Source organism: Vanellus vanellus (assembly GCF_965231255.1).
Source record: "Vanellus vanellus genome assembly, chromosome: 13".
Taxonomy (NCBI): Eukaryota; Metazoa; Chordata; class Aves; order Charadriiformes; family Charadriidae; genus Vanellus; species Vanellus vanellus.
Genome location: NC_138918.1, coordinates 7795600 through 7823407, shown reverse-complemented (window position 1 = coordinate 7823407; position 27808 = coordinate 7795600). Strand labels below are relative to the sequence as shown.

The 27808-nt window shown below is 45.3% G+C and overlaps 2 protein-coding genes across 5 annotated transcripts; both read left to right on the top strand.

Moving 5' to 3' along the window:
* Nucleotides 1-573: 573 nt before the first annotated feature.
* LOC309677221 (E3 ubiquitin/ISG15 ligase TRIM25-like) lies at nt 574-8311 on the top strand (the record flags this gene model as incomplete). 4 transcript variants are annotated; one of them, XM_082489984.1, is made up of 9 exons in its annotated part: nt 574-1194; nt 3529-3624; nt 4207-4440; nt 4579-4601; nt 5783-5919; nt 6386-6416; nt 6650-6681; nt 7520-7558; nt 7899-8311. In XM_082489984.1, the coding sequence occupies 9 exons, from the start codon at nt 574-576 to the stop codon at nt 7907-7909; spliced, it is 1224 nt and encodes a 407-aa protein (XP_082346110.1). In that variant the 3' UTR covers nt 7910-8311. The 4 variants fall into 4 exon arrangements, with proteins under 4 accessions (XP_082346110.1, XP_082346111.1, XP_082346112.1 ...); XM_082489985.1 differs by lacking the exon at nt 7520-7558; XM_082489986.1 differs by lacking the exons at nt 7520-7558; nt 7899-8311 and adding an exon at nt 6807-7129.
* An 11943-nt stretch (nt 8312-20254) lies between these two features.
* Nucleotides 20255-24922, top strand: SLC26A2 (solute carrier family 26 member 2). Its single transcript, XM_082489712.1, has 2 exons — nt 20255-20902; nt 23230-24922. Exons 1-2 carry the CDS (start codon nt 20270-20272, stop codon nt 24733-24735), a joined length of 2139 nt encoding a protein of 712 aa, XP_082345838.1. The 5' UTR covers nt 20255-20269; the 3' UTR covers nt 24736-24922.
* The last annotated feature ends 2886 nt before the right edge of the window (nt 24923-27808 follow it).

Here is a 27808-nt window from a genome sequence, read left to right as displayed (position 1 = left end):
CCTTTCCGTGAGCCTTTACCAGCCCGCATTTCCCTGTCAGCTGGCTGCAGGTAGGAGATCAGCCTCAACAAGGCCCAGTAAATCTTTCCCCTGGGTTCTCCCTATTTTACCCTCAGGGATGCATCTGTAACTGGTGTGGAGAAGAACCAGACAAAGCAGAGGGAACTCCTGGCTTACCGCAACCAGGCTCGTACTCTTCTCATCCAGGGTTTATCTTTAATTTGCTGCCCCTGGTGTGGGATGGAGGATTTTTCTGGGAAGGCAGAGAGCCGTAGGAGAATTGTCCACCTCATGCCTTCCCCAGCACCCCCTGTTCCCACCCGCCTGCGGTGGGAACACACAGAGCGATGCTGCCTGAGAGAGAGGGCAAACATCTAAAGTGGCTGCCAAAGCGGCTGCCTCGGCTGACAAGAGCTGTTTGCAGGGACGGGGAGTGTGTCTCTGCCGTCCTGCCAGAGGGCGGAGAGGAAGGACTCACAGCCTCTCGGCTGGATCTCCAGCCGGGGCACAATGCCGAGGACGTCCTTTCAGTTTCGTTTCTCGCAAACTGGTTAACGCGCCGTTCCTGCAGTCATGGCAAATGCTAAGGAAGAATTTGGAGGGGGTGCCAGCCTGGAGGATGAACTCAGCTGTCCCATCTGCCTGTGCCTGTACAGGGACCCGGTGTTGCTGAGCTGCAGTCACAGCTTCTGCAAGCAGTGCATCCAGAAGGCGCTTGGTGCCCAGCAGCAATCCAAGGCCCCTTACTCCTGCCCCATGTGCAAGCTCCAGCTAGGGCCCATCCTGGAGCTGCAGAAGAATTTCCAGCTGTGTAGCATCGTGGAGGCGTTCCTGGCCACCTCTTCCAAAGGACAACAAAGCAAGGGTTCTGCAGAGAGGAAGAAGGAGGTGGTTCCCTGTGAATTCTGCCTGGATTGGTCCCAACCAGCAGTGAAAACCTGCCTGATCTGCGATGCGTCTTTTTGCCAGGCCCATCTGAACAAACACAACGCCAAGGCTTCCCAGCAGGACCACATCCTGGTGGAGGTGGGCGCAGGCAGTGCGGCGGAGGACAGGAGGTGCCCGGAGCACGGCAGGCTGCTGGAGTGCTACTGCCAGGATGAGGGGCAGTATATCTGCGTGCTCTGCTCCATTGCAGGCTGCCACAAGGGCCACAGCATCGTCACCCTGAAGGAGGGACATGACAAACAGCTGGTAAGGGGCTCTCCTCTCTCTGTGACCCCTGCAGGGTTTGCTCCAAACTCCTGACCTGGAGGAAGAGAGGAGACCTCAGGAGGTCCCCTTAGGAGGGGAGACCTTATCGCTCTCTACAACTACCTGAAGGGAGGCTGTAGCCAGGTGGGGGTCTGTCTCTTCTCCCAAGCAACAAGTGATAGGACAAGAGGAAACAGCCTCAGGGGAGGTTTAGATTGGATATTAGGAAAAATTTCTTCACCAAAAGGGTTATCAAACATTGGAACGGACTGCCCAGGGAAGTGGTGGAGCCACCATCCCTGGAGGTATTCAAAAGACAGGCAGATGGGGTGCTGAGGGATGTGATTTAGTGGTGGTTTTGGCAGTGTTAGGTTGATGCTGGGACTCGATGACCTTAAAGGTCCCTTCCAACCTAGATGGTTCTATGATTCTATGGTTCTGTGCTGCCGGAGGGGCAGTGAGGCCTTCACCAGGGGACGGGGGCCTGAGGGCAGGCAAGGCTGCAGCTCGGGGGACTTCATGTCCGCCCCGGCGGGGACTGGTGCGCTGTGCTGGTATTTGCTTTTCATTTCCTCCTGTGTGTTGCCCAAGCACCCTGGCAGGCTGACTGAGCAGGGAGGGGAGCGGAGAGAGGCCTCTGGGGCTGAGCGGGACAAGGGTGGGTTGGTCCCGCGCTGTGTGTCGCCGTGCAGAGGGGCGAGCCCACGCCACCGACCTGCGTGCCCATGGCCCTCCTGTGCAGCCCCGGGGCACCTCCGGCTGCCACTCACCAGGGTGTTCCTGGCCGGGATTAAGAAGTATTCCTGCAGGGATTAAAAAGTCTCTTCCTCCACAGAGCCTCGGGGATGCTGCCGCTGCTGAACTTCGGGTTGGGAAACAGGTTTTCCCACTCAAGGCCCTTCCCTCTGGCTCCCTCCTCCCTCTGCCCTAAGGTTTGCTAGCCAGCGTCCCAGCGGGCACAGAGACGCAGGGCCTCCACGTCCCTGCCTTTGGGTCCAGCTGCTGTCCTTGAAATGCTCCAGAACCAGCTGAGGCTGAGCGGGTAAAATGCATTTGCTATGCCCGCTCGCTGCCTTGCCTTTGAAATTTCTGGGCTCAATTTAGAGCCCGAGCAGAACACCCTGCGGCAAGCCCCTGCGTGGGCGGGGAACATCTAGCTCGCTCTGCACCTCAGGACAGGTCACAGCCCCCTCAGGAATTAGCAGGAAGCACTTTTTTGCAGCTATATGTATCACAAACCTAACTTTCTCCCCCAAGTTACCTATAAAAATTCAGGGCTGCCAAACAGAAGTGAGCTGTGTAGGACAGGAGCCATTTCCTTCACCCCTGGAGCTGGTGAAGGAGCTGGGGAGGACACTGCCCTGTCTATGGGGAAGCCATCTCCACGGGTAAGCTGAGATCTCAGCTGCATATTCCTCTTGGGTTTGGTTTGGTTTTGGTTTTTTTTGTTTGGTTTTGTTTTTTTAAACTCCCCAAGATAGCCAGGGAAATTAGAAATGCAGCTCTCCAGGAGGAATTAGAAAAGGGGTTTGGTGCAAGGAACCTTGGGCAAATTTGATTATTTGTCTTGTAATTTTTCAAAAATGAAAGCTTTGCAGCTGTGACAAATATCTCATGGAAAACCTAAGCTTTCTGGCATCATTTTTATTAAAGAAACAGGAATCTGGCAGCTGTGCCCATTGTGGCCATTCATGGGTGCTTGAGGTGTGCAAACACTGCTGGAGGCAGCCAGGAGCAATTGGAACCATTCAGAGACTGTCTAATCCCTGAAGAATGAGGTTTAATGTCCCCTCTGAAATGTGTTATCGTGCAGTATAGCAGCACTCAATGATCATGGTATCTGTTAAAATAAACAGCTGGGTGAGTAAGTACTGCTGTTTCCCTGATCTTCAGAAAAGATGGTTGCTTATTATCTTATCCACAGATCCCACAGCTGTTGACAGGTGGGAAAACTAAGGGTTTGGATCCCATTAGGCACATGTGAAGATTCTGGCAGGAACAGAGCTTTAACCGATAAAGTGAGATTTATTAATTTAAAGTGAAATTTACTTATTCAAAGGGAAAGTTGTTTATTAACCTACCACATACAAAGTTACACATATATAAAAATTAAACATTGACTTGAAAGATTGCAAGATTGCATCCGTTTTCCGTTATGCCCTATCTTTACGAGGAGGCAAGTGAACACAGTTTATTATAGGACTTGCTGGTGAAAGCAGGCAGGTAGAAGGCGCCCGTGCCATTTCACCAGCTCCACAAACTGCCAGTCTGGTTTAAAGCTACCCGGGCTTGCTTCCCTGCTCTCACGTTCAATGCTGTCTTTCCTTCTGCTAGAGTGAACTCTCGGACATGGTGACATGGCTTCAGGAACGTAAAAGCGCTTTAGCTACCGCCCTAGAAGAGCTTCAGAAAGGCGAGAATCAGCTCAAGGTTGGTACCCAGACCGTCGCTAATTCAGAGGAGCTTTCCTCCACAATTTCCCCAGAAATAAGTGATGGCAATTATACTTTTGGAAGCAGATGAATAGAAGGAGATATATTCCAAAGTAGGGAAAATACTGGCATAAGAAACTGCCAGAAGCCAAAGCCTTCTCACAGCCTCCCAGCATAGCTCCATGAGGAGGAACTGGCTGGGAGACTCCACCATTTATGGCGGTTACGCAGAGCAGGTTGCAGGAGTGGCAGACCACAGATTGTACATATCATTATGTATTTTTAAAGTTTTCTATCTGTTAAATAAAAGAAAAACAAATTGAATCTACAAGTGGGATTTTCCGTATGTACTGATAACATTTCTCCCATTGCTAGCTGAATTTTGTCTGATTTTGTAACTATCTCAGGATTAATTTTCATAACTCTCTGTTTAATCAGATATTCTAAGCAAATGCGTATTGTCCACTTCCTTCTAAAGCCAGTGCAAAGGACAGATACAATCCTAATTAATAAACAGAGACACTAAGCTGAAGTGTTGCGTTCCTGAGACAGTGCCCCATTTTCTTATCTGTTCCTTTAGACCAATACGAAAACAGTGACTTCTCAGCTGCAAAAGCTGTTTGAAGAGATGAAGACAGAGCTGATTCAGAAAGAGAAGATGATCCTGAATGACATCCAATTCAAAGAGAAAAAGCAGCTGGCAGTCATTACCAAAGTGAAGAAGGAAATGGAACAGAGGAGAGATGAGGCTGCGCAGCATCTTCAGGCTTTGCAGGAGATGAGAGAGCAACCAGATATTTTCCTCTTCCTCAAAGTAAGCAGCGAAGCAGTGGTACTCTGCTTTTCCTCATTAATATGCCTGTTTCTCAGCCAGCTGCCCTTTCTGGAAATCACACTAACATTTTTTTTTTCCTTTTTTTTTTTTTTATTTTGTTGGCAATTCTACTTATAGGAATTTAAACTGGCCACAGACAGGTATGTTTCAGCTGAAAACACTTGTTTTCTTCTTTGAAAAAACATGGTGTTGATAACTGGGATCAGACCCCACTGGCTGTGCCCCTCTGTTCTAGCACCCTACACCGCAAACTGCTCCCTATTCCAGCCGAGCCAGAGGGCACCACATCCACACAATTAACAAGGATGGAGAGAGACCTGCCTGCCGTTCCAGTGGTCCCTTTAAGTTTCAGTTTCCTTGGCATCTACACAGTTGCTGGATTCTGGTGAAAACCACTGGCTTTTGTTACCAGGAAAACATTTTTGTCAGAGATGAAGCCCATAGGGTTCAGTTTACTTTAACGCTCTCTTGGGTGCATATTGGTGACACTCCTGCACATAAGTCCCAGTGAACAGCCTTTGGCTGCAGAGGTAACTGGCTCATTTCCCACTGATTTTTGCTGCTTCTTGTGGACAAGCTTAATAGCTAGCCAGATTCATCATCCCTTCTCTTGCAAGTGATACATTTAATTTATAACTTATCACTTTCTAATTGATGCCTGGGTGTCAGCTGTAATTCAACGGTGCGAAACTACCAGCAAATTACAGATCCACAGGAGATTTGCCACAGCACTAAGCTCCCCAGCCGCATGATGGACTAGCTCAAACATCTAGCTGGATTTTAAGATGTCATCTCTGCAACTTGTACAAATTAAAGCTGAGTTTGAACTTGGATTGTAAGGATAACTTTGAATCACCATGTACCTAGGGGCTGTGCTGGAAGCTGCACAGTCCATTACTCACAGCTGTGCTGCAAGTCAAAATCCAGCCTGTGGGATCAAAGTCATTTTCCAGAAGCCTGGACACCATTTAATATGTTTGGCATTTTCTTTCTATCACGACGGCAGTTGTGCTAGAACAGTAAGAGCCTGCCTGCAGCAGGTCAAAGCACTATTTGCACAAGGGTATTAGCAAAACTCCTCCCCCTTTCTCATTTTCAGCATTTGAAAGTTCCCATCCAGGTTTGGTAAGCAAAGGGCATTGCTAAATAAATAACAATATATAACAATTCCAACTCCCTTAACCTTATCAGAGAGCTGTTTACCCGATACTTCATGTTGCCAAAGCACCCTCATCTTTGCAGAGCTCTTCTGAATTAAGGAGTTTGTTAACTTTCTAATGCTAAATGGTTTTCCTTGGTCAAATGACCGCCTGCGCCCTAGGATTGCGAGTCAGAATTTCGGCATCAGCAGGATGGACGTAGTGGTAGTGCAGCTGGATCAGGCCAGGATTGACCATTACCGACGCCTAATGTTGGACTTCGTGGGTCGCCTGGACTTGCTGCATAAAGGCGTGCGGAGTGAGTGACCTGTCCTGACCCGCCAGCCACGCACCACCAAGCCCCGCTGGAAAACAGCAAGCCGTGGGGTTCAGTGAGCTGGGCTTAACAGCCACCAACACTGGCTCCTTTATATAGGGTGTGTGCGTGGCCTTGAGGGGCTGATGAGGATTTGGATGGGATCTTGGGGGTGCTGGAGAGGGGAGGGTGAAGGGGGTAGAAAGACTGCTTCTGGGGTTAAGAACGAAGAGGTCCACTCCTCACCAGCGTAAGGCCAGCTTCTCCTCTGTCCAATGTGGTTTTCTGCTCCCAACTACCTCCGGAGTCTTTGGGTGCTCAATCGTGCTTTCACGAAACGTCCTCTTCGTGTGCCCACCCCCATCCCCACCTAGTTTATCCCTGACCATGAGATCCAGGGGCACAGTACCAAGTCCCAAACTTGAATACATTGCCAGATTTGTAAAACATTCTTCTCCATCTTTCTTAGGTGAACTCACCAACCAAATTAAGTGGAACAGGTAAATCCTTGTCTTTACTTACAAAAATGTTCCCTGCAAATTTCTCCAACAGTTGTTCACTTAAGGACCCTGAGCTCCTCTGCTTCAGGCTCAAGAAGAGCCAAGCAAAGTCTAGAAGCTGGTCCTTCATCTCAAAAGAGGGGGTCAGATCTATTCATGTCTCTTACTTCGTTATTAACAAGATGTGATTAGTGTTTCACAAGACACTAACATTCATCACTGTTTCTTTACAGTCAAGCTTTGGATACCGGTAACTCTTCAAACTGTAAGTGTTCAAAAATACTAGTTATTCCTCGGGACTCTGGCCTGGGGCTGTGAGTCTCGCAGAGAATATCTCTCACCTAAAAATGTGAACAGCGTTTTGTTGCATGCATCTCCTCTCTTTGCCAGAGGTGAGACCAGTAGGAGCGCAGCCTCAGAGCACAGTTCTCAAAATCCGCAGTGGGCAGAAACCTCTGGGAACTCACCAGGGCAATCATTTATCTTCAGCCTGAGGGAGAGACTGGGTTTGCTTCAGAACTCAGTAAAAGGCTGAGCCTGCTCTGAGGAAAGACCGCGGAGGGGTTTGCACCAACTGAGCAGGAGCTGGAGCAAACCCAGTGCCCGAAAGGATTCCCAGACAAGTCCAGATGCTGCAGGAGATATTAAATCTGTAAAGAGTACTTCTCTTCAGATAGCGCTAGTCCAATGCTTAAAAAGATTTCTGCTGGGCACAGTGGTGCATCTTTTCTACAAGCTTTTTTGAAGAAAACTTATTTAGAAGTTATTTGAAAGATTTTTTATTTATTTATTTCTTAATTGCTGCAACTAAAGTTCAGTTTGCAAACAAGTTTTTCTTAATTCATAACTTCAAAATAAAATCCTACTTTCTTCACCGCTTTTTAATTTTTGGAGGGGAAAATACTCTCTTCTGACAAGCATTTCTTAAGGACAGGTTAATGGTAAAATTTTACTTTGGAAAGGATGTGTTTGAGAACAGCTGTTTAGTGGGGAGGGTTGAGGACAAGCTACTCTTGCCCTAAATGTGAACATATTTGTTTTCCCACACACATTTGAAAAACCAGAAAAAAAATCATGTTTTCTTTTTTCAATAATTCATGTAGCTGATAATGGAGGGAGAACACAAAGGGCATACAGTGCAGGTAAGCAATGAAATGGAGTTTTAATTACACAGCACAGCTCAACAATACAGTTGTTTTCATTGAACATACTGCCAGCCTCAAATCTAGAGGTATATTTTTAAATCAGTGTACGTGGCCATTTATTTGTCTTGTGGGCTGTCTTCTACAGACATATTAATGTCTGTGTTCTATACAGAACCAGACAGTTGCTCAAAACATGGGAGGGAGAAGAAATATTTTTTCTGATGCGATGCAAAGCTGTACTTGGAAACAACTTGTCAAATATGTTATTAGCATAGCAATAAAGCATTACTTTATTATTACAGTAAGTGAAGCTTTTCCATCTTGTGTCTTCCTACAGCACGAAAATAACTGAAAGGACCAAGTGACAAATGTGAACAAGAGTGTGGCCCACATACACCCAGAAGTAAGGGAGAGATGAGAAGTCAGAACTGAGATGCAAAGAAAAAGTTAAATATTGTCAAAAATGTCCTCTAATAATAGGGACCTGCCAAGCGTCTTGACCTCCCCTGCATACCTGCTATTAAAAGCAATTCTGTAGCATATGCAAATTTAGAAAGGAAGTGCTAAGAATTAACACGAGCATAAGAATATCTCCAAGTGCTGCTGGCTTCCAAACTGTGGACTATGTCATCTCATGGTACTAATGATACTTGTGTACTATTAATTGTGGTGATTATGTTGTCATTATGTGGTTGGGTAATGAAATAAATGGCTATAGATACAGATAAGCAAGGCTGGCTGATTTCATGCCATCACTAGGAATTAATTATTGAGAGCATTGTTTGTGGATGGCTGCAGCAGAAAGCTGTTCAGGACCGTGCCACAGATTTGGATTATAACATTGACCACAAGTGATCTTTGTAGCAAAGAACTCATTATCTTTGTATGAAACCAGCTTAGTCAACCTCTAAGCCACATTTTAACACTTCTTCTAGAGAGCGCTCAAAGAGCTGTGCAAAATGCCACGGTCAGCGGCGTACAAAGATGCTTTACTGGTCACATCTCCATGTGTACAGATGTTCTTTTCTGCTCAAGCACATGCTGTGCTTTCCAGATGTAGCTCTCATTGCACGTGTCAACTCCACAAAGGGATTTCATGGACACTGCCAGGCAGACATGCTCGCTCTCTGTTGCTGTAGGCTGCTCTGTGCCCAGCTGCCGTTCAGATCCAACACGTAGGTTCACAACCTGGGTGTTTCTTCTCCAAATGGTAAAAATATTCTACTGCAAACCAGGGTTGCCAGCATAAACATTTTTGAGAAATAAAGGCTAAAGTTCTGAGTGCTTCTATATAAATTAGGGTTCATGGCTACAACTCTATTCTGTCATTTGTGATAATCAACATATACCTAATTGCAGGCATTAAAAACAATAAACTCGGCAAAATCCATCTCAGATTTAGAGCAACGTCTCCCTTCGTGGTTTAAATAGACTCACCAAGCTGTAATCGATCCGCAGCACTTGCTCTGCTGCACACATCAATTGTCAGCGTAACAGAAAGTGCGCAGCCAAATTTTGGGAGCTCAGTAGTAGCTCAAGGTGACTTTGCAAATATTCCCTACTGCTCAAAGCCAGCGAGACACAAAGGACAGCTGCTCTCAACCACTCAAATGAAGCAAAAGAAATGAGCCTGTTCTTCAGCACTTTTATTACCTGGGCTTCTGTGTGGCTGCCAGGTAGTTATTGCTTTCACCCCAGGTGAAGGAGCCGCAACCAGCCAATGCAGTTCAGTGCTGCTGCTGCTGCAGACAGCGAGTTACTGCACTGCTGGAAATCCTTACAGAGGGCCAGAGATTTACTCAAGCATGGTGTTTTAAGTAACTCCCTCCCGCGCATCTCACAGAGCATCCTACGCTGGCTACACTTAGGTAATGTCAGCACCTCTGTAGCCCCTTCTGAAATACCAGTTCAGCATTTCCTCGGCAAAACCTGCCTGAAAAACACATATTCCCGTGCCTCCAGCCCCCAGGCTGCAGTGGGAGAACCAGAGCACCGCTCTGCCCCTCGCTAGCAGAGGGAAGGGGCACCCAGCAGGAGGATGCTGAGCAATTCCTGCATTCAGCATGTTTCTGGATATATAGCTACCCCCCTGCATGCAAGCAAGTCTCATTTTTTTAAACACCATTTCTGACAGTCTTGGAGAAGCCATGACAATATTTTCTTTGCCCAGGGAGGATGAGGTACTGACTTCACCTTTCCTCCAATGCCAGCCATCAGCTCCCTGAACCTCTGAGCCCCTGGCAGAAATGTCTGTGACCCATTTAGAGAAGGGTCCCCCCAGAAACCTTCACCGCAGAGGACCACCCAGTTCTCACCAATGGCGTCACACTCGCAAGAGGCTTTCAGAAGGGCTGGGAGCAGTCGAGAAGCGAATGTGTCTGCAGCAGGCTGGGTAAAGGCCGTTCATGCTTTAAGGAAGAGCTCTGCAGCCCTCACTAGACAGTTGTAACGCTGCCTTTGAAGCGTCAATCACAGATAATGCAGTATCGCACTAAGATTAAAGTACCTAGTATAACTATAACCCAGGACCAATGGGACTTACCGACCAAACTGAATACCGTAATTTTCTGGATGGAACTTGCCTAGCATCTAATTTGGAGGGAAAAGTGCATGTAGCTCTTTGCTTCTAGGCTTATCAGACTCGAATTTGTGGCTGATGTAAATACTTGCCAAACGGAGCAGAAGAAGGTGACTCTATTGTAAGCAAAATTAATGTGATTCAGGAGATAGGAACTTGATAATTGCTGCTCTATGGCAAAAGCAAAGGATTTAATTTCAAGTAGATTGGAAAAAAATACATTTTTTAATATTGCTGCAGGCTCACAAAGCTTTTGGATGAAAATTAATACCTAGGAAGGTGGATTTTCTGAGTTAGATACTAAGCTGACGGTGCAGTTTATTGCCCCCATACATTTGCCTGCTATAGTATTAGCAAAGATAGACTCCTCTGAATTTGAGATTTGTCGTATTTTTAATATCCCATGCATCAGCCTTGAGTAAGCAAAGAGTGGGGAAGGACTAGACAAAAACAGTGTAAGAAATTCACTGGAGTCCAGCAATTCTTTAACTAAGCCATCTAACCCACAACAACACTCTGAAAATATTAGCACATAAATAGTTTTGGAGCCTAGGAGACAATATTGGACCATGGCATACACTGAGAGTGTAGCAATTCTGCACAGATACTTGTACAGAACACTCTTTCTTGGTAACAATATAATTGTGAGATACGTAGTCCCGAGATACGGACAGAGCTTATTTTTGATGTCTTTATGGCTTAAGTATCTTGATTACCTAAGGACTCTGATTCATTGCATCTTTCATTATTTATGATACTCTTTTCCCTCCACCCACTTAATTTTTACTTGGCATTTTTCTCATCCTTGATGGAAACCTTTAGAGAGAAGGAGAGCGAAGAAGCTGATTTTATGGCTCTTTTTTTTGCTCTTGCCAAGCATTGCACGATGTGGCTGAATTTATAATGAAATGCATAAATAAAATGCATTTCAAAAGCTAGGACAGGCCTCTCTCTGTTACTTAGCCTGATGGACTTTCTAAGTAAGTCAGACATGCCATATCTAGACCTTTATGTGTCTAGCACTGGGGCCTTCTAGGACCAGCAGGATGAACACCAAAGCCCAGGGGTACTGCTTTGGTTTTGCACACAGGAAACCATGGGAGGTCTTGAGGAAGGTTGTCCTAAGGCCCCCGATTGCTGCCCCCGAAGGCTCAAGTTCAAGAATCTCAGGGCAGCTTAATGTTACTTCTGTTCTGTCCCTATTTTCCTTTACACCATTATCATCTGTCTGGGTGGCCAGACAAGCTGCCCACATGGGGAGGCACGTTCATACGAGTTCTGAGAAGCAGATAGATCTCACCCTCTGGGCAGCAAGCCAGGCAGTTCCCATATTCTCCATCTCCAAACTTCATGCAACATTTTGCAAATGCAGGCCTGAATCTCAGCTGATGGCAAGTTGCACAGGGAAAGCAGGACAAGGAGAGAAAATAACACATTTTCAGGTGTTTTCACCATAGCGCCTGTCGTGCCACGGAGCTGTACAGCCGGCAGAACCGAGGCAGTGGGCAGGAAGCTGGAGGACATGAAGACCGAGAGCAGAAGGCTCCTTACACAAGGAAGGGAGCCAGGTGGCATAAACCAGCCGAGAGCCAGGGGAAATCAGAGGGTGCCTTTATCTGCCGAGTGATAAAGCAGAGCTGGGAGCCTGGAGAGGACCAGGGAGAACCAGGGAGAGCCATTGAACAGTGGTTTAATTAATGGAGCAGAGAGGGACAGTAAGATCATCCCGTGCAGCCCGTAGAGCTCTTTGCCGGGGAGGACCACGGCACAGTGGGGCTGTTCGAGAGCTGCCAGGCAAGAAGGAAGGTGGGAGGGCTGCCCCGAGTGCGGGGCTGCCCAAGAGAAAATGCCTTGTGGAACAAAAAGGAGCATTTTTCCAAGATTATTTTGTAGTCTGAGAAACTGGTCTCTGGAGATTTGATATCATAAAGACGATGGGGCAACCTGGAGAATGGGAGGCAGCGGGTCTGCCGGGCAGAGTGAGCCGGGCAGATGGCACAGGCTGGCATTTGTGTGTCAGCAAGCCCAGCTCACCGTTCCTTGCCAGGAGATTCTGGAGTGTGAGCAGCCCAGAGGCACATTTCTCCCGAGGCCAAAGGTTCCCTTAGCACAGAAATACATTAACCATAAAACTTAATATAGCTCGAGAAGAGGAAAGCAGTTGGAAGTTAAATGATTTACTTATCTTAAATATTTACTTGGCTTCCCCCCCCCCCCCACTTTTTAGAAAATCAATGTACATTAAAAAGAAGAAAAACAAACTAATAATGCAGTGATTCAGAAAAAAAAATAATGTTTGGGAATTTTTGTAATATCATGTTCATTTGCGCTCCAAGAAGATAGTATTTCCCTGTTTCTTCCATGAAGACATGATGTGTTTGATGATCCAAGTTGTTCCAGAGCCAATTCCTCGAGAATGACAATGAAAAGGCTACAACACCCTTTTTTGTGGTTTCTTATTAGGTTTCTGCCGAGTGCCTACACAAAAGACTCCTCTTAATGCTTTTGTCATAGATGTCACTCCTCACAAGGATTTGCTCTGATAGTCTTGGAGTCTCCATACACTTCAAACTCAATTAAAACTCCTGCAGAAATCCCTAAGAGGATTGGGAAGTCAGAACCACTGATGCTTTTGATGGTGGGTAGCCAGGGGAGAGGGAGGGAGCTCTTTTATTTCCTTTGCAACTTGCCTGTTCTAGTTACCATCACATCTAGTTAAACCCTTGTGGAGAGGGTAGATGTTTATTATTGGAAATATTCTGTATTTCTACAGCAAGATTTATACCATTTGCCTAACAGCACAAGACATGAGCATGGATTCCGCAGGCGTGCAGTTGGTCTTGCTTTCTCTGACCATGTACTGACGGGCTTTTTGGCAGCTCGAGGTTCCACCTGAAATGCAAATATTAGGCAATGTTCAATTCCAAAGAATGTCTGCTTCTTCTGTGCAAACGGTGAAGGTAAGGCAGACGGGGCTGGGTATGGACCCTCGACCTTGAACCTCCAGTCCAGAGACAAATAAAGCGTGCTGAACAAAAAAAGGGGATTTTTCAGTAACGACATTGTCCGAGATCCTGTGTCCTTCCCAGCTGGAAGTGCCTCCCAGACAGACCTGGACACCGCAACAAACACTGCAGGGATTTTAAACAGCAACACTGAGGGATTTTTTTATGAACATCAGTGGTACCCCAAAGCAAAATGAGGCCATTTTCTCTGTCAGAAATTGTTACGATATCACCATCTGTGACAGCCATGGAAAGTTTAAGGTCACTTTCCCTCAAGTTACCAGCACATAATTAAATCTTCCAACCAAAAAGCGCGAGTGCAACTTAATTAACAGAAGCGTGGCTTCTTCACTAGAGTTCCTCTGGTGTGTTTTTCGTTTGAGGGTGGTTGTTTTTCTGGGGTAAGGAGCAGAACAAGTGAGTCACTCTCTGCGCCAGACTCTTCGGGCCGCTCATCATTCACAACACACTTGGAATTAATTAGAAAGTAACAACCGAAGCCTTAGGGCGGGGGAAATGGCGGGGGCGGCCTGGTAGGCCAGGCCAGGCCTTGCCCGCCGCGGGCGCCCCCCGCGGCCTCTGAGGCAGCCCGGCCTGGCGCTCCCCGGGCGGGCTCCGCGCTGCGCCGAGGGGCGGCCCGGCCCGGTCCGGCCCTGCCCGCCGCTCCCGGCCCCCTCCCCGGGGAGGCGGGCGAGGCGCAGGGCCGGGCCGGCGCTGCCGAGCCGCCGGGAGCCGCGGCCGGCCGATCGGTCGCTGGGTCCCGCTAGCCCGCCCGAGGTCTGCCCGGAGCCGCCGGCGGCCCCGCGGTGAGTGGGGGGGGTCTCAGCGGCGCGGTGAGGCGAGGGAGAGCGGCGAGGGGGAACGGGCGGGCCTCGGGGGCGGGGGCCGGGCCGGGAGGCGGGCGGTGGCGGGGGCAGGCAGGCCGGCAGCGGGTTTTGCTGCGCGCCCGCCTCGGCTGCCCGAGCGGGTCGGCTGCTCGGAGCCCCGGCTCTACGGAGCGGCTGGAAGGACGGGGGCTCAAAATGAGGAGGGGAAAATAGAAAATGAAAGCCGGGGGGGCCGGGAGGAGGGGGCGGCGGGTGTGTGAGGGGGTCTGTCCGCCGGAGGGGCTGCGTGTGAAGGAAGTGGTGTTGTGAGGATGCAACTGAATGTTGTATTAAAAGTGTTCCAACTTCACTGTCACCATCCTGGAAACTTACATGGTGGTTGGCTTCCAGAGTGACATACAGGCTCTCAGCAAAAATCTGCAATTTCAGGAGTATAGTAAGCGTATGGGTTCCTTCCTGCTGGATGCTCTTCTTGCAGATTTTAAATTTAAATATATATATATATATATATTTTTTAAGTTCTCCCTTATCCAGTGCTAACCCCGTGCGTGGCTCTCCGTTCAGACGTGGATGGGTCTCTCGCACAACCTGCTGTAGGGCGGGCAGGCAGAGGGGCGGGCAGTCGGGCAGCGTGGCGTGAGTTGGCAGCCACTGCCCAAGGAAATGCCTTTGGGGCAGCCCATCCTCTGCCCGTCCACACTGCCCTAACACAGCTCTTCAGTATTTTACCTCCGCTAGTTAACTGTGTGTGTGACGGCAGGAGGAGGGTCCGAACGGAGAAGTGACTTGCTGAAAATACTGCTTGGCAAACTCTCTGTATCAAATCCAGCTCGGATGGAAACTGCTGTGAGGCTGCAGCCGGCTATCTTCAAGAGGGATCAGCTTCAGACAGGGCAGGGCAGTGTAACCGTCACACTCGATGTACAGCTGCTTTCTCGGAGGTGAGGTGACTTTTCCTGGAAGGGCTGGCTGTGAGCGGGGCCGACGACTTCCACGGGACCTTCCCCAAAGAGGCCAGGGGCTGCAGAAGGCTGGTGGGTGGCTTCGCTGCTGCTGGGGAGAACTAACATTTGAAGGAGGAGGAGATCAAATATTTCATGCTAGCAAGGTTTTATTGTCCGGCTTTGCAGGTTTTCCTGCTCGAGTTAATGGCTGCTGATTATCATGCCAAAAATAGGGTAGCTCTGTTCCCAAATGCGTTGCTTAAATGCGGTATGTTGTTTTATGGTTCTTACTAAGATTTCAGTATTCATATGGTTTTAAATCTCTTGTTGAAATAAACGTTTGTAGCTTGAAGTATTGTTGGGGGATATTAAGGATTTTGTCAAAAATAGGAACTTTCTTCCAAGGTACGTGCAATGCTATTCCAGTGCCCATCTTGGTGTTATCGTGGCAATATTGAGTTTCCTTGTTGCTCCACAACAGTTAAGAGATTATTTGGAAAAAGCTGTTGTCCAACAAGAGTAAGGACAAAGATTTAATTATCAAAATGTTGTGATAGGCTTTCCTTTTATACTCTGAGGGTGAGAGTTTTCCAAGGACCCGGAGGTAGTAGTCCAACTCTGCTTCAGTTCACGTGGAACTTGGATTTCTGATTCACTTGCTTCTCCTTTACATCTCTTCAAAAATTGTTGATGTCTCTTCAGATTATGTGTTTATGCATTAGTTCTTGAGTGCGTGCAACTTCTCGTGTCTAGCAAGTGGGTACATGAGGGTGAGTGGTGACGATTCCTGCATATGAGATTTAGAAAAAAAATGTGGAAAACTGAGATCGGTGTCATAGAAAGAACACCTTTGATTTAGTTTCTACTCTTAAATGCTCACGTCTTAAGTTTAAGCTTCTAATACTTTATTTCAGCAGTTGAGTGAGCTTCACAATCTATTATTCTCTTACTGTCAAGGTGACTGTGATCTGTGACAGGAGTGAAGTCTGAGCCAGCAAGGCCCTGTGCTGCTGGTTGTGTTTCCCCAAAGACAGACAGTAGGTGGATGCTAGCTCACCCCTGCCATGTCACGGGATCAGTAAGAAAGGCCTAGATGGGATCCAGAAACAGTCTGTAAAGTCATCAGATCTCAAGAATGCAGTACCTCCCGGTATCTTTATTTTATGGCAGTCACTTGATAACAGAGAGATACTGGAAATGTCCTCAGTTCTGTGTTGTAGTCTCTTTCCTTGTATCTTAAGTAAAGCTTTGTGGCAATCAGACACCCCCTGATGATCTTACTTGGGCCAAAATGAGCTGATAAAAGTGAATTCTAGGCATACAAATTAGTTGTACGTAAATAGCGGCTTTCAAAGCAAAAGGCACGGTAGCTGCTTTGCCAAGTTAAATATACAGAATATCCTTCAGTATACTGAACCAAAGGGTGTTTTTTTGTTTGTTTGTTTGGGTTTTTTTTAAGAACAAAATCCAGTTTTATGAGGCAAGTTTAGGCTAAACAGTTACAAAAATAACACAGAGCAACACTTTCAGGCAGAAAAGGGTGAAACGGGTGTTGGATATTGTGTCATTTCCTAGTGTCCTGACATCATGAGAGGCAGTGACTGTGTGGTGAAAGGCCCTTTTCATGCCACGTAGAGAAAGCTGTCATGCAGGTCAGCACAAAGATCCAGTATATGCTTAGAGTTCATTAGCCAAAAAGATTTTTACTTAGGACATTTCTCTACTGTCTAGACACGGCCGAGGAAAAAAAAAGAAGAAAGGTATCATCTACTATGCAGATATTTTACAGCACTGTGCAGAACTAAACTGAACTACCTGGGTTTCATGTTGGGGTTTCCTGACACGTTAATAAAAAATCCCAGTGAGCTGTCTACAAGTCCTGGATGAGGGAGAGAGGAATGAGAAGGATTTTCACTGCTAAAATCTTTACTAAAATCTCAGAAAGCAAACTCAGTCAAGTAATTTGCTACACATAAAAAGTAGTCCAGGGTGAATTTTTTCCCCCAGCTTTTACAGTATTGATTTGCTGAGCTTTGGGTGAAAACCTTTCTGATTTGTAACTCTGTGCTTGTGAAATGAATAAAACTGCTTGGGCAAATACAACTACAGAATGTGCTTATGCAGAATACTGCAGACATATGTTTTTGTACGCTATATTCATTTCATTCTCACTGTGTAGTATTTGCTTTTTTTTTTTTTTTGGTAAGTGCTATAAATAATCCCTGAGCGGACTTTGCAATACTGTACAGGTGTGTGAGATTAGATATCTGAAGGGTAGGGACGTCTTCTTCTCCAAGCATGGTTGCTATGTGATCTTGGGTATGTCACTTCTTGCAGGGCATGTTTCCTCATTGTAAAGATCCTAATTTTTCATATGACTCTTTTGGGCCTATAATTGTTCTACAACACATTAAAGATACTGAATTGGAAGGCATTAGCCAAGGGAGGTTCATCATTATAAGGTATACGATACAGTAATTCTGCATGGCCAGGAGGCTGTAAAGTAGAAGTTTGGAATAATCAAGAAGGCAGGTAGGCGAAACTGAAACTTTCTTTTCTTACCTTCTATTGTACTGGGTGATTGACTTGTATAACAAGAATGAATATAGAGACAAATGAATATATTTGAAAATTTGGCCCTAAAAATGTGTATGTATTAAAGTTTCAGGTGGCCTAATCTTTGGCTCCAAAACTCTTAGTTCTGCAAGTTACAAGGGCCAGGACCAAAAGGAGGACATAAATACCAGAAACAGGACTGCAGTTCAAAGTATGGAATTTTTCCGCTTAAGTCTGACCTAAGCCAGCAGCGCATTAAATCTTCATTTTTCCTTTTTTTGGAGTGTGACTTTCCCTAAGCAGCTCCTCTGCCTGTGCTCAGAACAGCAGCCACAAGGAGGCACGTTCTCCCCAGTTGTGCTTAGAGCTGTTTTCATCTCTCTGGTCTGCGGACCACCCTGCAGACCCCATGAACAGTTCAGATGAATTAGGCATAGAGTTGGAAGTATGGGAGTGTGGAACAGCACAGGGGCTGGAGAAAAGCATTGATGTGTTGCTAGAAATACCTGGTAGCTGTGGAGAACGAGAGGTAGGTGTTCGTAAAGTAACTCACACAGAGCATGAGACCTGGTAATGCTGTTCAGTCTACCATGGCATGTAACGGAGCCTGAGTGGTATAGGTCGTGATATCATAACAGGAAGGCATACAGCTCCTATCTTGTGCAGAAAATCCATCCCTGCTGATGCCATCGTGCTGCTTACAGTTTTGGAGTCAGGGAGGTCTCTGAAATACGTCTCTCTTTCAGCAGCAGTCCAGTGGCAGGCTACAAGCCAAGAGTGAGCAATTACTTGAAAGGATGCAGGAGCTTACCCACCAAACAGGCTCTGTCTGTCTCTGGGTCTCTAGTGAATGAAAACACCTTTTGGGAGCCCCAACATGGAGCAGAAGATAAAATGTGAACCTCTTGTATTTTCTGTTGGCTATCTATTGGCGTCTGTCCTGCGTGTTGACTTTAGATAGCCCTCTGCATGCTGTAGCCTGGTAGCTCTAGGGAGAAGTACGCTATAGCGTAAGGTGGAAGAGTTGGATGACTTGGGTTTAATTGCTTTCTAATTGGAAGGCTGTTCTAGAAATCTCTGAATATTTTTATCTGGAAAGAGAAGCCAGTCTAAACGTTAATTTTTCTGGCCGCTTCTGCGCTTGTGTGGGTCCCTTTGATATGGTTAGGCTCATTTGCTCAGGCTGTTTTAAGACAGTAGGTGCTTAGGTTGGTATTGTCTTTCTAGCCAGAAGAACTGAAGGTAGTTCATCTCTGTCTGAGCTGGCAGACTGGTGGAGGCATGGCTATGTGTAAACCATTATATAAGGCTGATGCATGGCACTTTAGATACCTCCGTATGACAGCATCAAACCTGGAATGGAAGAATGGAAATCATACGCTCCAGCCAGCGAGACCGAGGTCTAAAAGGCATTTTCTCTCTGCATGGCTCTAAGATCAGTGCCTTGTAATGGGCTGACTGCAGGAGAAAGGAGTAGTTTAAGCACCACACTTAAACTCGCTGCTCCCCTCACATGTTTTTGAGAGACTCTCACTGAACTGATAGTAGCAGTGAATGTTTTATAGCTACTTGTGAAATGGTGACGAAGTGAACAAATTTTGAGACGAGCTCTTCAGTGGCATCCTCAGCACTGCTACTCCAATACCGATTTGGTAATTAATTCAGTTGTAAACATTGCATAGAACATTAGTTTGGTTGATGTTTGCACTGCACAGAGAAGGTGTAATTAGCACATAAAGGTGTATGTTATTAGCACTCCAGGGCTGCAAGGCAGTGTTCAAAAGGGAAGCCTGGGAGTTAGTCTTTTTAGGGTTCTGATGCTGTATTGGGCCTTGACTCCACTGTAGCACCAGGCAAATGAGCTTCTGGCTGAAATGTATCAACTTCAACCTACCAGTAGTAGCAGGTATTGTGGCTAAAAGAGTTTTCTGGAGGATTCTGGATGTTTTCTAGAAACCAGGCGTGCTGTAGGAATGCTGACAATCACTGTCGGTATCGGTATTAGGGCTTGTCTCGTCAAGACCTTGCTCTTTCATATTCAGGCAAAATGTTCCCAGTATTAAATATGCTTTGATGTAATCACCTTGTTTGACTATTTGTAGGCAGCTGGTACTAGAGCACATGTTCTAGCAGAAGTGTTCCACCTACCTTCCGTTGTGCCCATTGATGTTTTCCACTTGTATTGTTTTGGTCAGATCTAATTTACTTGAAAACCAGCTTTTAAAAAGTGTGAGGAGCAATCTTTGCAGTGTGTCATTGGCTGAAATAAAGCCACTGTGTAAAGATTGCATCTTCTAAGGTAAAAAAACTTTACAATATTTGGCAGGTGTAATTACTGCATTTAAAAAAAATATATACATAGATTTAAACCAAGCTGTGCAGTGCTAGAAATATACTAATCGTAGTTAATTTTCAGCAACTGAGTTGAAGTGACTATTGGACTACAGTAGGCCCTGTGTCTATCTTTGCACAGTGGAACAGGCTGCAGATAGCGATTTTATCAAGGAAGCCTCCTCAAGAGCCAGTGCTGCTGCATTCTTTTCCATTTCACAACGTTGCCAGTGGCAGGTTTATTCTATAGGATATCAGCTTCAGGTGATTCCTTGCTTAACAGGGATATAATGGGGAGGCTCTTTCCAAGTTTGTTTGGAAATTGCTTTCTCTGTGCTGAACTAAGACATTTAGCCCTTGCTTTTTGTAAATACTGTGTTCACTCTATTAAAAAGTCTCATGTAGCACATTCATTTAATGCAAGTGGTCCTCCTTTGTGTTTTTAGGGAGTCCTCGAGATAGCAGCAATGGCGGAATTCAACAATGTCCATTCAGTGACTGAAATGCCGGAAGGAGATGATGCTAAACGCAGTTTCCATCACAGAATGTTCTTGGAGCCTCAAGAGAAGAAGAGGAGCATGAAGGCTCTGGTGGTTAAGCAAGCAAAGAAAAGTTGCAGCTGCACTCCAGCCAAAGTTAAAGACTATGTTTTCAGTTTCTTTCCTGTCTTGCAGTGGCTTCCTAAATACAAACTAAGAGAGTACCTCCTGGGAGACATAATGTCTGGTGTGATTGTGGGGGTCTTACTAGTCCCACAGTCAATTGCCTATTCTCTCTTGGCTGGACAGGAGCCTATTTATGGCCTTTATACATCCTTTTTCGCTAGCATTATTTATTTCATATTTGGAACCTCCCGCCACATCTCAGTAGGCATCTTTGGTGTGATTTGCCTGATGGTGGGACAAGTAGTGGATCGTGAGATACAGAGAGCTGGCTATGACATAGAGCCAGCTGCGCTCAGTGTCCTCACAGATACAGCAGCGTATGTAAACACCACCATTTCATCTGTGAATGGGACATCGCAGAAGCTGCTCTGCGATAAAAGCTGCTATGCAATTACAGTGGGAGCCACCATGACCTTCATAGCTGGAGTTTATCAGGTAAGAGGAGGTGGACAAACAGGTATTCTGTGGAAATAGTTTTAATTCTTCTTTAGTTGATTGATTGTCCACATGAACAGCCTGCTGGGCTTGCGTGTGTCCTGAATCTGCATCCCAGGGGAGTGGACACAGGGAGGACTGGAGGTCTCCAGTTACTGTGGTACTCTCTTTCTCTGTGTCCGCTCTCTTTCTCTGTGTCCGTGCTTGCATCGCTACTCTGTTGGGGACTGTAAGGACCTGCATGTAACCACCTGCTGCTCTCACATGATCTGCTCACCACTTTCCTTGCTGTGGCCTGAAGCTTTTTTTTTTGTCTGGCTTATAGCTCAGGCCCTCATTTCATTGTGCCAGAATGTGGTGTGTCAGCTTTTAATTCCAGACTTCAGTCATTTGCCTTTTCTTTTATCAAAAAGTAATCTGGACAGTAAAAGTATCTCCAGTTTCTTTTTATTTGTCACTGTGCTTGTAAAACTTTGCTATTTGCCCATTCAAAGCCAAAACAATGCCATTGTATGAAAAGGACACTACTGAGATGATAAAATATATTTGAAATAAAACTTTAATTATTACCATATTAAAATATATTACTTAACAATATTTTACCCCTCTGTCTCTACTTACTTCCTAGAATTCACTGCTTGCTGAAATTAAAGCAAATATCTTTGTTTTTAGAGAGTCGTGCATTAACCAGGGTGGATTTAATTTTAACAGTATTGCAGAGCTGTTGGTATTTCAGTTTGTGAGTTCACATTAATTTCTTCCTACAGTGACCTTGAGGGTGATAGCTAATCAAACTGTAGAGGAGCAGAACAGGAAACATGCCTGTGATAATCTAAAACACTGGTTTTGGACACAACCTGGGACTTTTTCTTGTAGTGCAAGTTAGTGTTGAGTTATTTCACAAGTATTCTGGTACTCCTGAGGTACATTGGATTTTGCATTTCATCACTGTAGGATGGATGCAGTTTTGGAGTTGTGAATTGCACTTAATATTCTTTGCAAGTACAATTACACTTAAGTTTCTTTATATGAAGAAGTCAGATTACTTTATTTTAAGACAGTCTGAACGTTAGGCACTTGCTGTCTCTGCCTGATAACCAAGAGGTCTTCACACCCTCAAATATTTTTTTATTGAAAGCTCTAACCAAAATCACATATCCTTTGTATCAGAAACTTCACAATCAAATCGCAAAAAGCAGGCCTGCTCACACCAGTTGCCTGCACCATAACTAACTGAGACTATTATTGCTAATGTTTTACATCTAGTAAAATCTGGAATTAACTTAATTACCAAGGTTGTGAGGGAACCTTTTTAAGAGCTTGGCTCTGAGCCAATGTCCAGTTAGTCCAGGTCCCAAACCTGCCTTCTCCACAGTAATGCTTTGCGGGTCTTATGAAGTTTCCAGCCATGATCCTAGCCTTATTTATTTTGCCTCAACTAATTACTAGGATATATCAAATTGACACTACTTAAAGTTTAATACCTGTAAGTTCTGACCTGCAGTCTTCAGATAACAGTGTAGATGTCCCTGTTGTCCACTCAGGGAATTAAGAGGTTTCTAGCAAACTTCTGTGAGAAGGTCCATGCTCCATTTGGCATGAAGGTTGATGGGGAGAAAGGGGTGTTTACCAGGTGTGAAGATACATGTGTAGAGTAGGTATCCATAAAACCAGTCATTCCCATGAGAGACCGCCAAAGATTTGTCCATTCAACTGGCATTAATAAAAATGAATGACAAGGCACTTTAAAAAATTATCTCTATTTTTATAATTTGCATCACAAGAGTTTGCAGCTCATATATTTTCTGAATCAGATGCACCAAACTTTATGCAGTGCAAAGGATAGCTGTTATGCCGTAAGTTATATTTTTATTGCAGGTTGTGGGCTCAAATGTAAGGCAGGCAAAGACGACCAAAAACATTTTGGATCCCTGCAAAGTTCACAGAGGTCATATGAACTTGAGAGGGAAATGGCAAAAGTAGCCAGTATTTGAAGTGCTTTTTTCCCTAGGTTTCTTTGCCTGCTAGGGTAACTAGGAGTTACAACTGAACCAATGAGCAAACAAATAATGCAGGTTCAGAGTACGAAGACCCGCAAAAAAGCCTGTTCTCTGTTAGAAATGCATTTCCTTTAAGTACCAGGAGCAGCTGAATGCTGGAGACTGCTTTTTCCACGCTCAGACCATGCCTTGTCCTCCAGGGCCATGCACTGTATTTATTTTTTTTTTTTTTTTTTTTTTTTTATCCCACCTCCCTCCAGAGTCCCTCAGTGATGACATCCACAAGATTTGTGTCCTAACCTGTTGTCTGTGGTTGATTCCTTCTAGGTGGCCATGGGTTTCTTTCAAGTGGGCTTTGTCTCAGTGTACCTCTCCGATTCGTTGCTGAGTGGGTTTGTTACGGGTGCCTCCTTTACCATCCTGACCTCACAAGCCAAGTATCTCCTGGGCCTAGACATTCCACGGAGCAGTGGCATCGGCTCCCTCATAGCCACATGGGTAAACATCTTCAGAAACATACACAAGACCAACATCTGTGATCTCATCACCAGCTTCTTGTGCTTTCTTGTACTCATCCCAACCAAAGAGCTTAATGAACATTTTAAATCCAGGCTCAAGGCTCCAATACCAGTTGAACTTGTCGTGATTGTAGCAGCTACTCTGGCATCTCACTTTGGGAAGCTGAGAGAGACTTACGGCTCAAGCATTGCTGGACATATCCCAACTGGGTTTCTGCCACCCAGCCCTCCAGACTGGAACCTGATTCCTAATGTGGCTTTGGATGCTATCCCCATAGCTATAATTGGCTTTGCCATCACTGTCTCCCTCTCAGAGATGTTTGCCAAGAAGCATGGTTACTCTGTGAAGGCCAACCAGGAGATGTATGCCATTGGCTTCTGCAACATCATTCCTTCTTTCTTCCATTGCTTCACAACGAGCGCAGCTCTTGCCAAGACTCTTGTCAAAGAGTCCACGGGCTGTAGGACACAAATGTCTGGCATGGTGACTAGTTTGGTAATCTTATTAGTCCTCCTTGTGATTGCACCTTTATTTTATTCCCTTCAGAAATGTGTCCTTGCTGTCATAACCATTGTAAACCTCAGAGGAGCCCTGCGGAAGTTCAAGGACCTGCCGAAAATGTGGCATATGAGCAGAGTGGACACAGTGATCTGGCTAGTCACTATGGCAGCCTCAGCACTCATCAGTACTGAGATTGGTCTTTTGGTCGGTGTTTGCTTCTCCATGCTCTGCGTTATTTTCCGAACTCAGAGACCAGAGGCACCGCTGCTTGGCTGGGTCGCAGAGTCTGAGACATATGAATCCCTGTCTGCCTACAAGAACTTACAAACCAAGCCAGGAATCGTGGTGTTCCGTTTCGAAGCGCCCCTCTACTACATCAACAAAGAGTGCTTTAAATCCACCCTGTACAAGCAAACTGGGGTTAACCCAGTCTGGGTGAAGACAGCAAAGAAAAAGGCAGCAAAAAGAATGCTTAGAGAGAAAGAGGTGGATTCTGGTGGCAACCAGACCAGCATCTCCATGGATTTTGTCTCTGAACCTCTGGGGTTTCACACAATAGTGATTGACTGTTGTGCAGTACAGTTTCTGGACACAGCAGGAATACGCACGCTTAAGGAGGTCTGCAAGGACTACAGGGAGATAGATGTCCAGGTGCTACTAGCCCAGTGCAATCCTTCAGTGAGGAGTTCCCTGATCCGAGGAGAATTCTTTAAAGAGGGGGAGGACCACCTTCTCTTCCACAGTGTGCACCAAGCTGTGGACTTCGCGTTGGGTGCACAGGGGCACAGTGGTACCACTGCTCCTAAGAACTAGTTGAGGAAATGGAGCAAGCTGGAACAAAGCCTGGGAAAAAATGGCTATGGGTCTGTATGTCTATGCAATATATATGCACTCAGATAAAAAGAGGCAGAGTTGTTTTTAACACACTGGTTACTATGCAGTCTGTTTTGATGCTTTAAGTTTGCCTGTTGGGTGTAGTGATTCAATAGGTGGTACTGAATGAAGGCAGTTCGTAACTTGATTATGGCCGATCTGTGAACCTAAGAGTTTTTATACGGTTGTTCATCTCATTTCTCTTCTCTCTTGAACTTTCCTTGCCTCAGTTTCCCTCTGAGTTTTGATCATTAGAATTGAAGTCTTTATCACAACCCTGTATTTATGGATGAGATGGGATTTTGAAGTAGTCTGGGCACCCTGTCCAACTGAATAGTGAGAGGCAACTCATTTCTTGTCCCTTGTTATAGCATTGCTTTTCCATATCACCACGCTGTTATATTTTCTAAGGAATGACTGACAGAGACTGTTTGCTCTGGTCTTTACCATGGAGTGATTGGTTGGTGATTTTGTGATCTCCCCGAATTTGAGACAGATAGATAAATAAAATGTAAACCTGCATGAAAGGGTCTTAATGAATGGCTTCTAACCACCTATCACCTCCAGAGGCTTTATCATTGTCTCCTGCGAGCCTACTGCAGCCAGGCAATGGTGGCGTGGTTATCTCATTTCTACATGGGCCTTTACACGCCAGGAAAGTTTGCCTCTTCAGCTTGAATTTTTTTGTGATGTTTTTCATTCAGAGGTGACTGTTTAGAGGTCTCATTCATGCTTATGATCAGTTGCTTGTTCTCCTTGTCTTTAGGAGCTCTTTAGAATTATGGACATTAGATATAGAAAATCTCTAATTCTTGAGTTTCAGCAGAAAACAGGCCCTTATAGGCAGTTTTATATGCCAGGCAGACAGAATCACAGGCATCAAAATGAAAAGGGACAAACAGATTATCCAGCATCTGTCCAAATTTGTCCATGTCATGTGACTTCATGTGTGAATGCAGGTTTTATTGACCATAAACCATTTATGTATGCTCTGTCATGGACTTTATACAATGGGATGGACAGGCCAAGAAATACAGCCATTAGAAAAGGAGCCAGAGAATTCTTCTGCTGAATGTTATTTCACCACGTTAGTTTAAATAAAACTTTGTACTTTGATTTTAAATTATGCAGAACAGTGAAGAATGCCTGTTCTTCATGCTAAAATACAAGCACTGGGAAGAGATTCCCTTTTCTTACAGCAATAGAATGCAATTCTGAAAGCAGAATTGAGCGATTAACAGTTTTTACTGAGTACCAGCTATACATAGCACATGGTACATCCTTGGAAGATGGTGATTTCTCCCAGGGGAGTTTATAGTCTGAATTGCAGGTTCTTCACAGCTTTTGAAAAGAAAAAGGTGTTGTACAATACTCTCATCCTTCATTGTTCAAAAATAATAAGTCAGGAGTCAAAAAATGAATAAAATGCAATATGAATCATGAAACATCTTCTAAATAGAATATATTTTGAGTTTACAATTATGTTCTTTTTTTTTTCTGAACTAGGACTAGTGACTATTCCCTTCTTTCTTTGGAAGCTGAAAAGTCATGTATTGCTTTACTCTGGGAGCTGGCACCTAAAGAGAAGGACTAGATAGCAGAAAGATGAGTCCTAGGACCTGGCAACCTTTATATGTTAACTGAAGTGAATACATTTTTTTAGGACCTCTTAGCAACGTATAGAAATATTGGGGGAGGTAGGGGGTGGCTGTAACATATATTGAAAAGGAGCACATAACTGAGATCTGTGCATTATGTGTTTTAGAACTGGCATTGTTAAGGAAACAAGTCTTCAGATATCAGAGAGAAAATGCTAAAGCTTCTGCAGTATTCAAAAAACACAAATATTTTTTTTCTCAGCCTTGAGGCATGTTTATACAAGGAGATGAATCCCAAATAGGTATTGCTGAATTTTTTTCTTTTCTGCAGTAACCTCCTGTGTGAACTTTTTTATACTGTGCTAAGAATCCCTTATGCAGTTTGGATAGTTATAATTACTGAATTGGTATTACAAGAGTGGATTAGCCTAAGCTGTATAAAAGCAGTGAGTGGGGTTAACGCCTACATAGGGAGTGAGTGCAGGATGGAAATTATGTTTTAATTCCTCACCGTACCTGTTTTGCATTCAGTTCCCATTCAGAGCCCCGGGGTTGGTGTTGAGAGAGAGCCGGCACACCCGCGGCAGCTCCTGCAGCTGGGTGCCAGCTTGGGAAGGCTTGTCACCGCAGGGGTTGGTTTGTCCCTGGCTTGTCACCGCAGGGGTGTATGCCTGGCCACCGACAGGCTGACTGGTGGCGGGGTGGCAGTGCAGACCCACCCACGTGTATTCGGCAGACGGCAGTGCAAGTATCGCTACAACTTCAAACAAAAGCCTCAATACCATTTAAAAGTACTGATTTTTAACTAATATTTTTCAAGAGAGCAGAACAGTGCTAGAAGCCGTGCCCTCTGTTCAAAGCCTTGATGAAAAATTAAAGCACAGCAAGCAATAAGCAGTGTTATTGCAAATGCCTACCCCCAGCTACCCGGGTCTCCCCCCTTTAACCCTCGGGAATGGGCAGCTGAGAGCTGCCCAGGAGACTTCCTCTAAGGCAGGTCAGCCACCAGTGGGATAGAGGTAAAGTAGAAATCACTCAGAGCGATTCTTTCTTCTTTACGCTTACAATTCCTCTCTCCCATGCTGCCCAGGTGGACATTTCTTGACCTGTGACCATGTACAGGTTTGTGTAGCGAAATTCTAACTGAGAAGGGGAAAACAGTAATTATTAAAAAATATTTTTTCAAATCCACTTCAACCTGTACCAGGAAGGGAGGAATAGCAATGTTACTTCCAAGAAGTAGACGCTTTCCACAGCTAGCAGGATGCATATGTGTAGCACCTGGGTATTTGTTTACATAAAAGCACAATAAAACAGCCATAAATTGATTTTCAAAGAATTAATTTAGATTACAGCTGGAAGATATACCAAATTGATTTATATTTAGCTAAAGCACATTGTATTTGGCCTCAGTG

Bases quoted from the DNA above. Each gene is read 5' to 3' on its own strand.
- SLC26A2 (XM_082489712.1), top strand. From the start codon at position 20,270: ATGGCGGAATTCAACAATGTCCATTCAGTGACTGAAATGCCGGAAGGA. The intron at 20,903-23,229 runs GTAAGAGGAGGT...GATTCCTTCTAG, and splicing joins TCATAGCTGGAGTTTATCAG to GTGGCCATGGGTTTCTTTCA.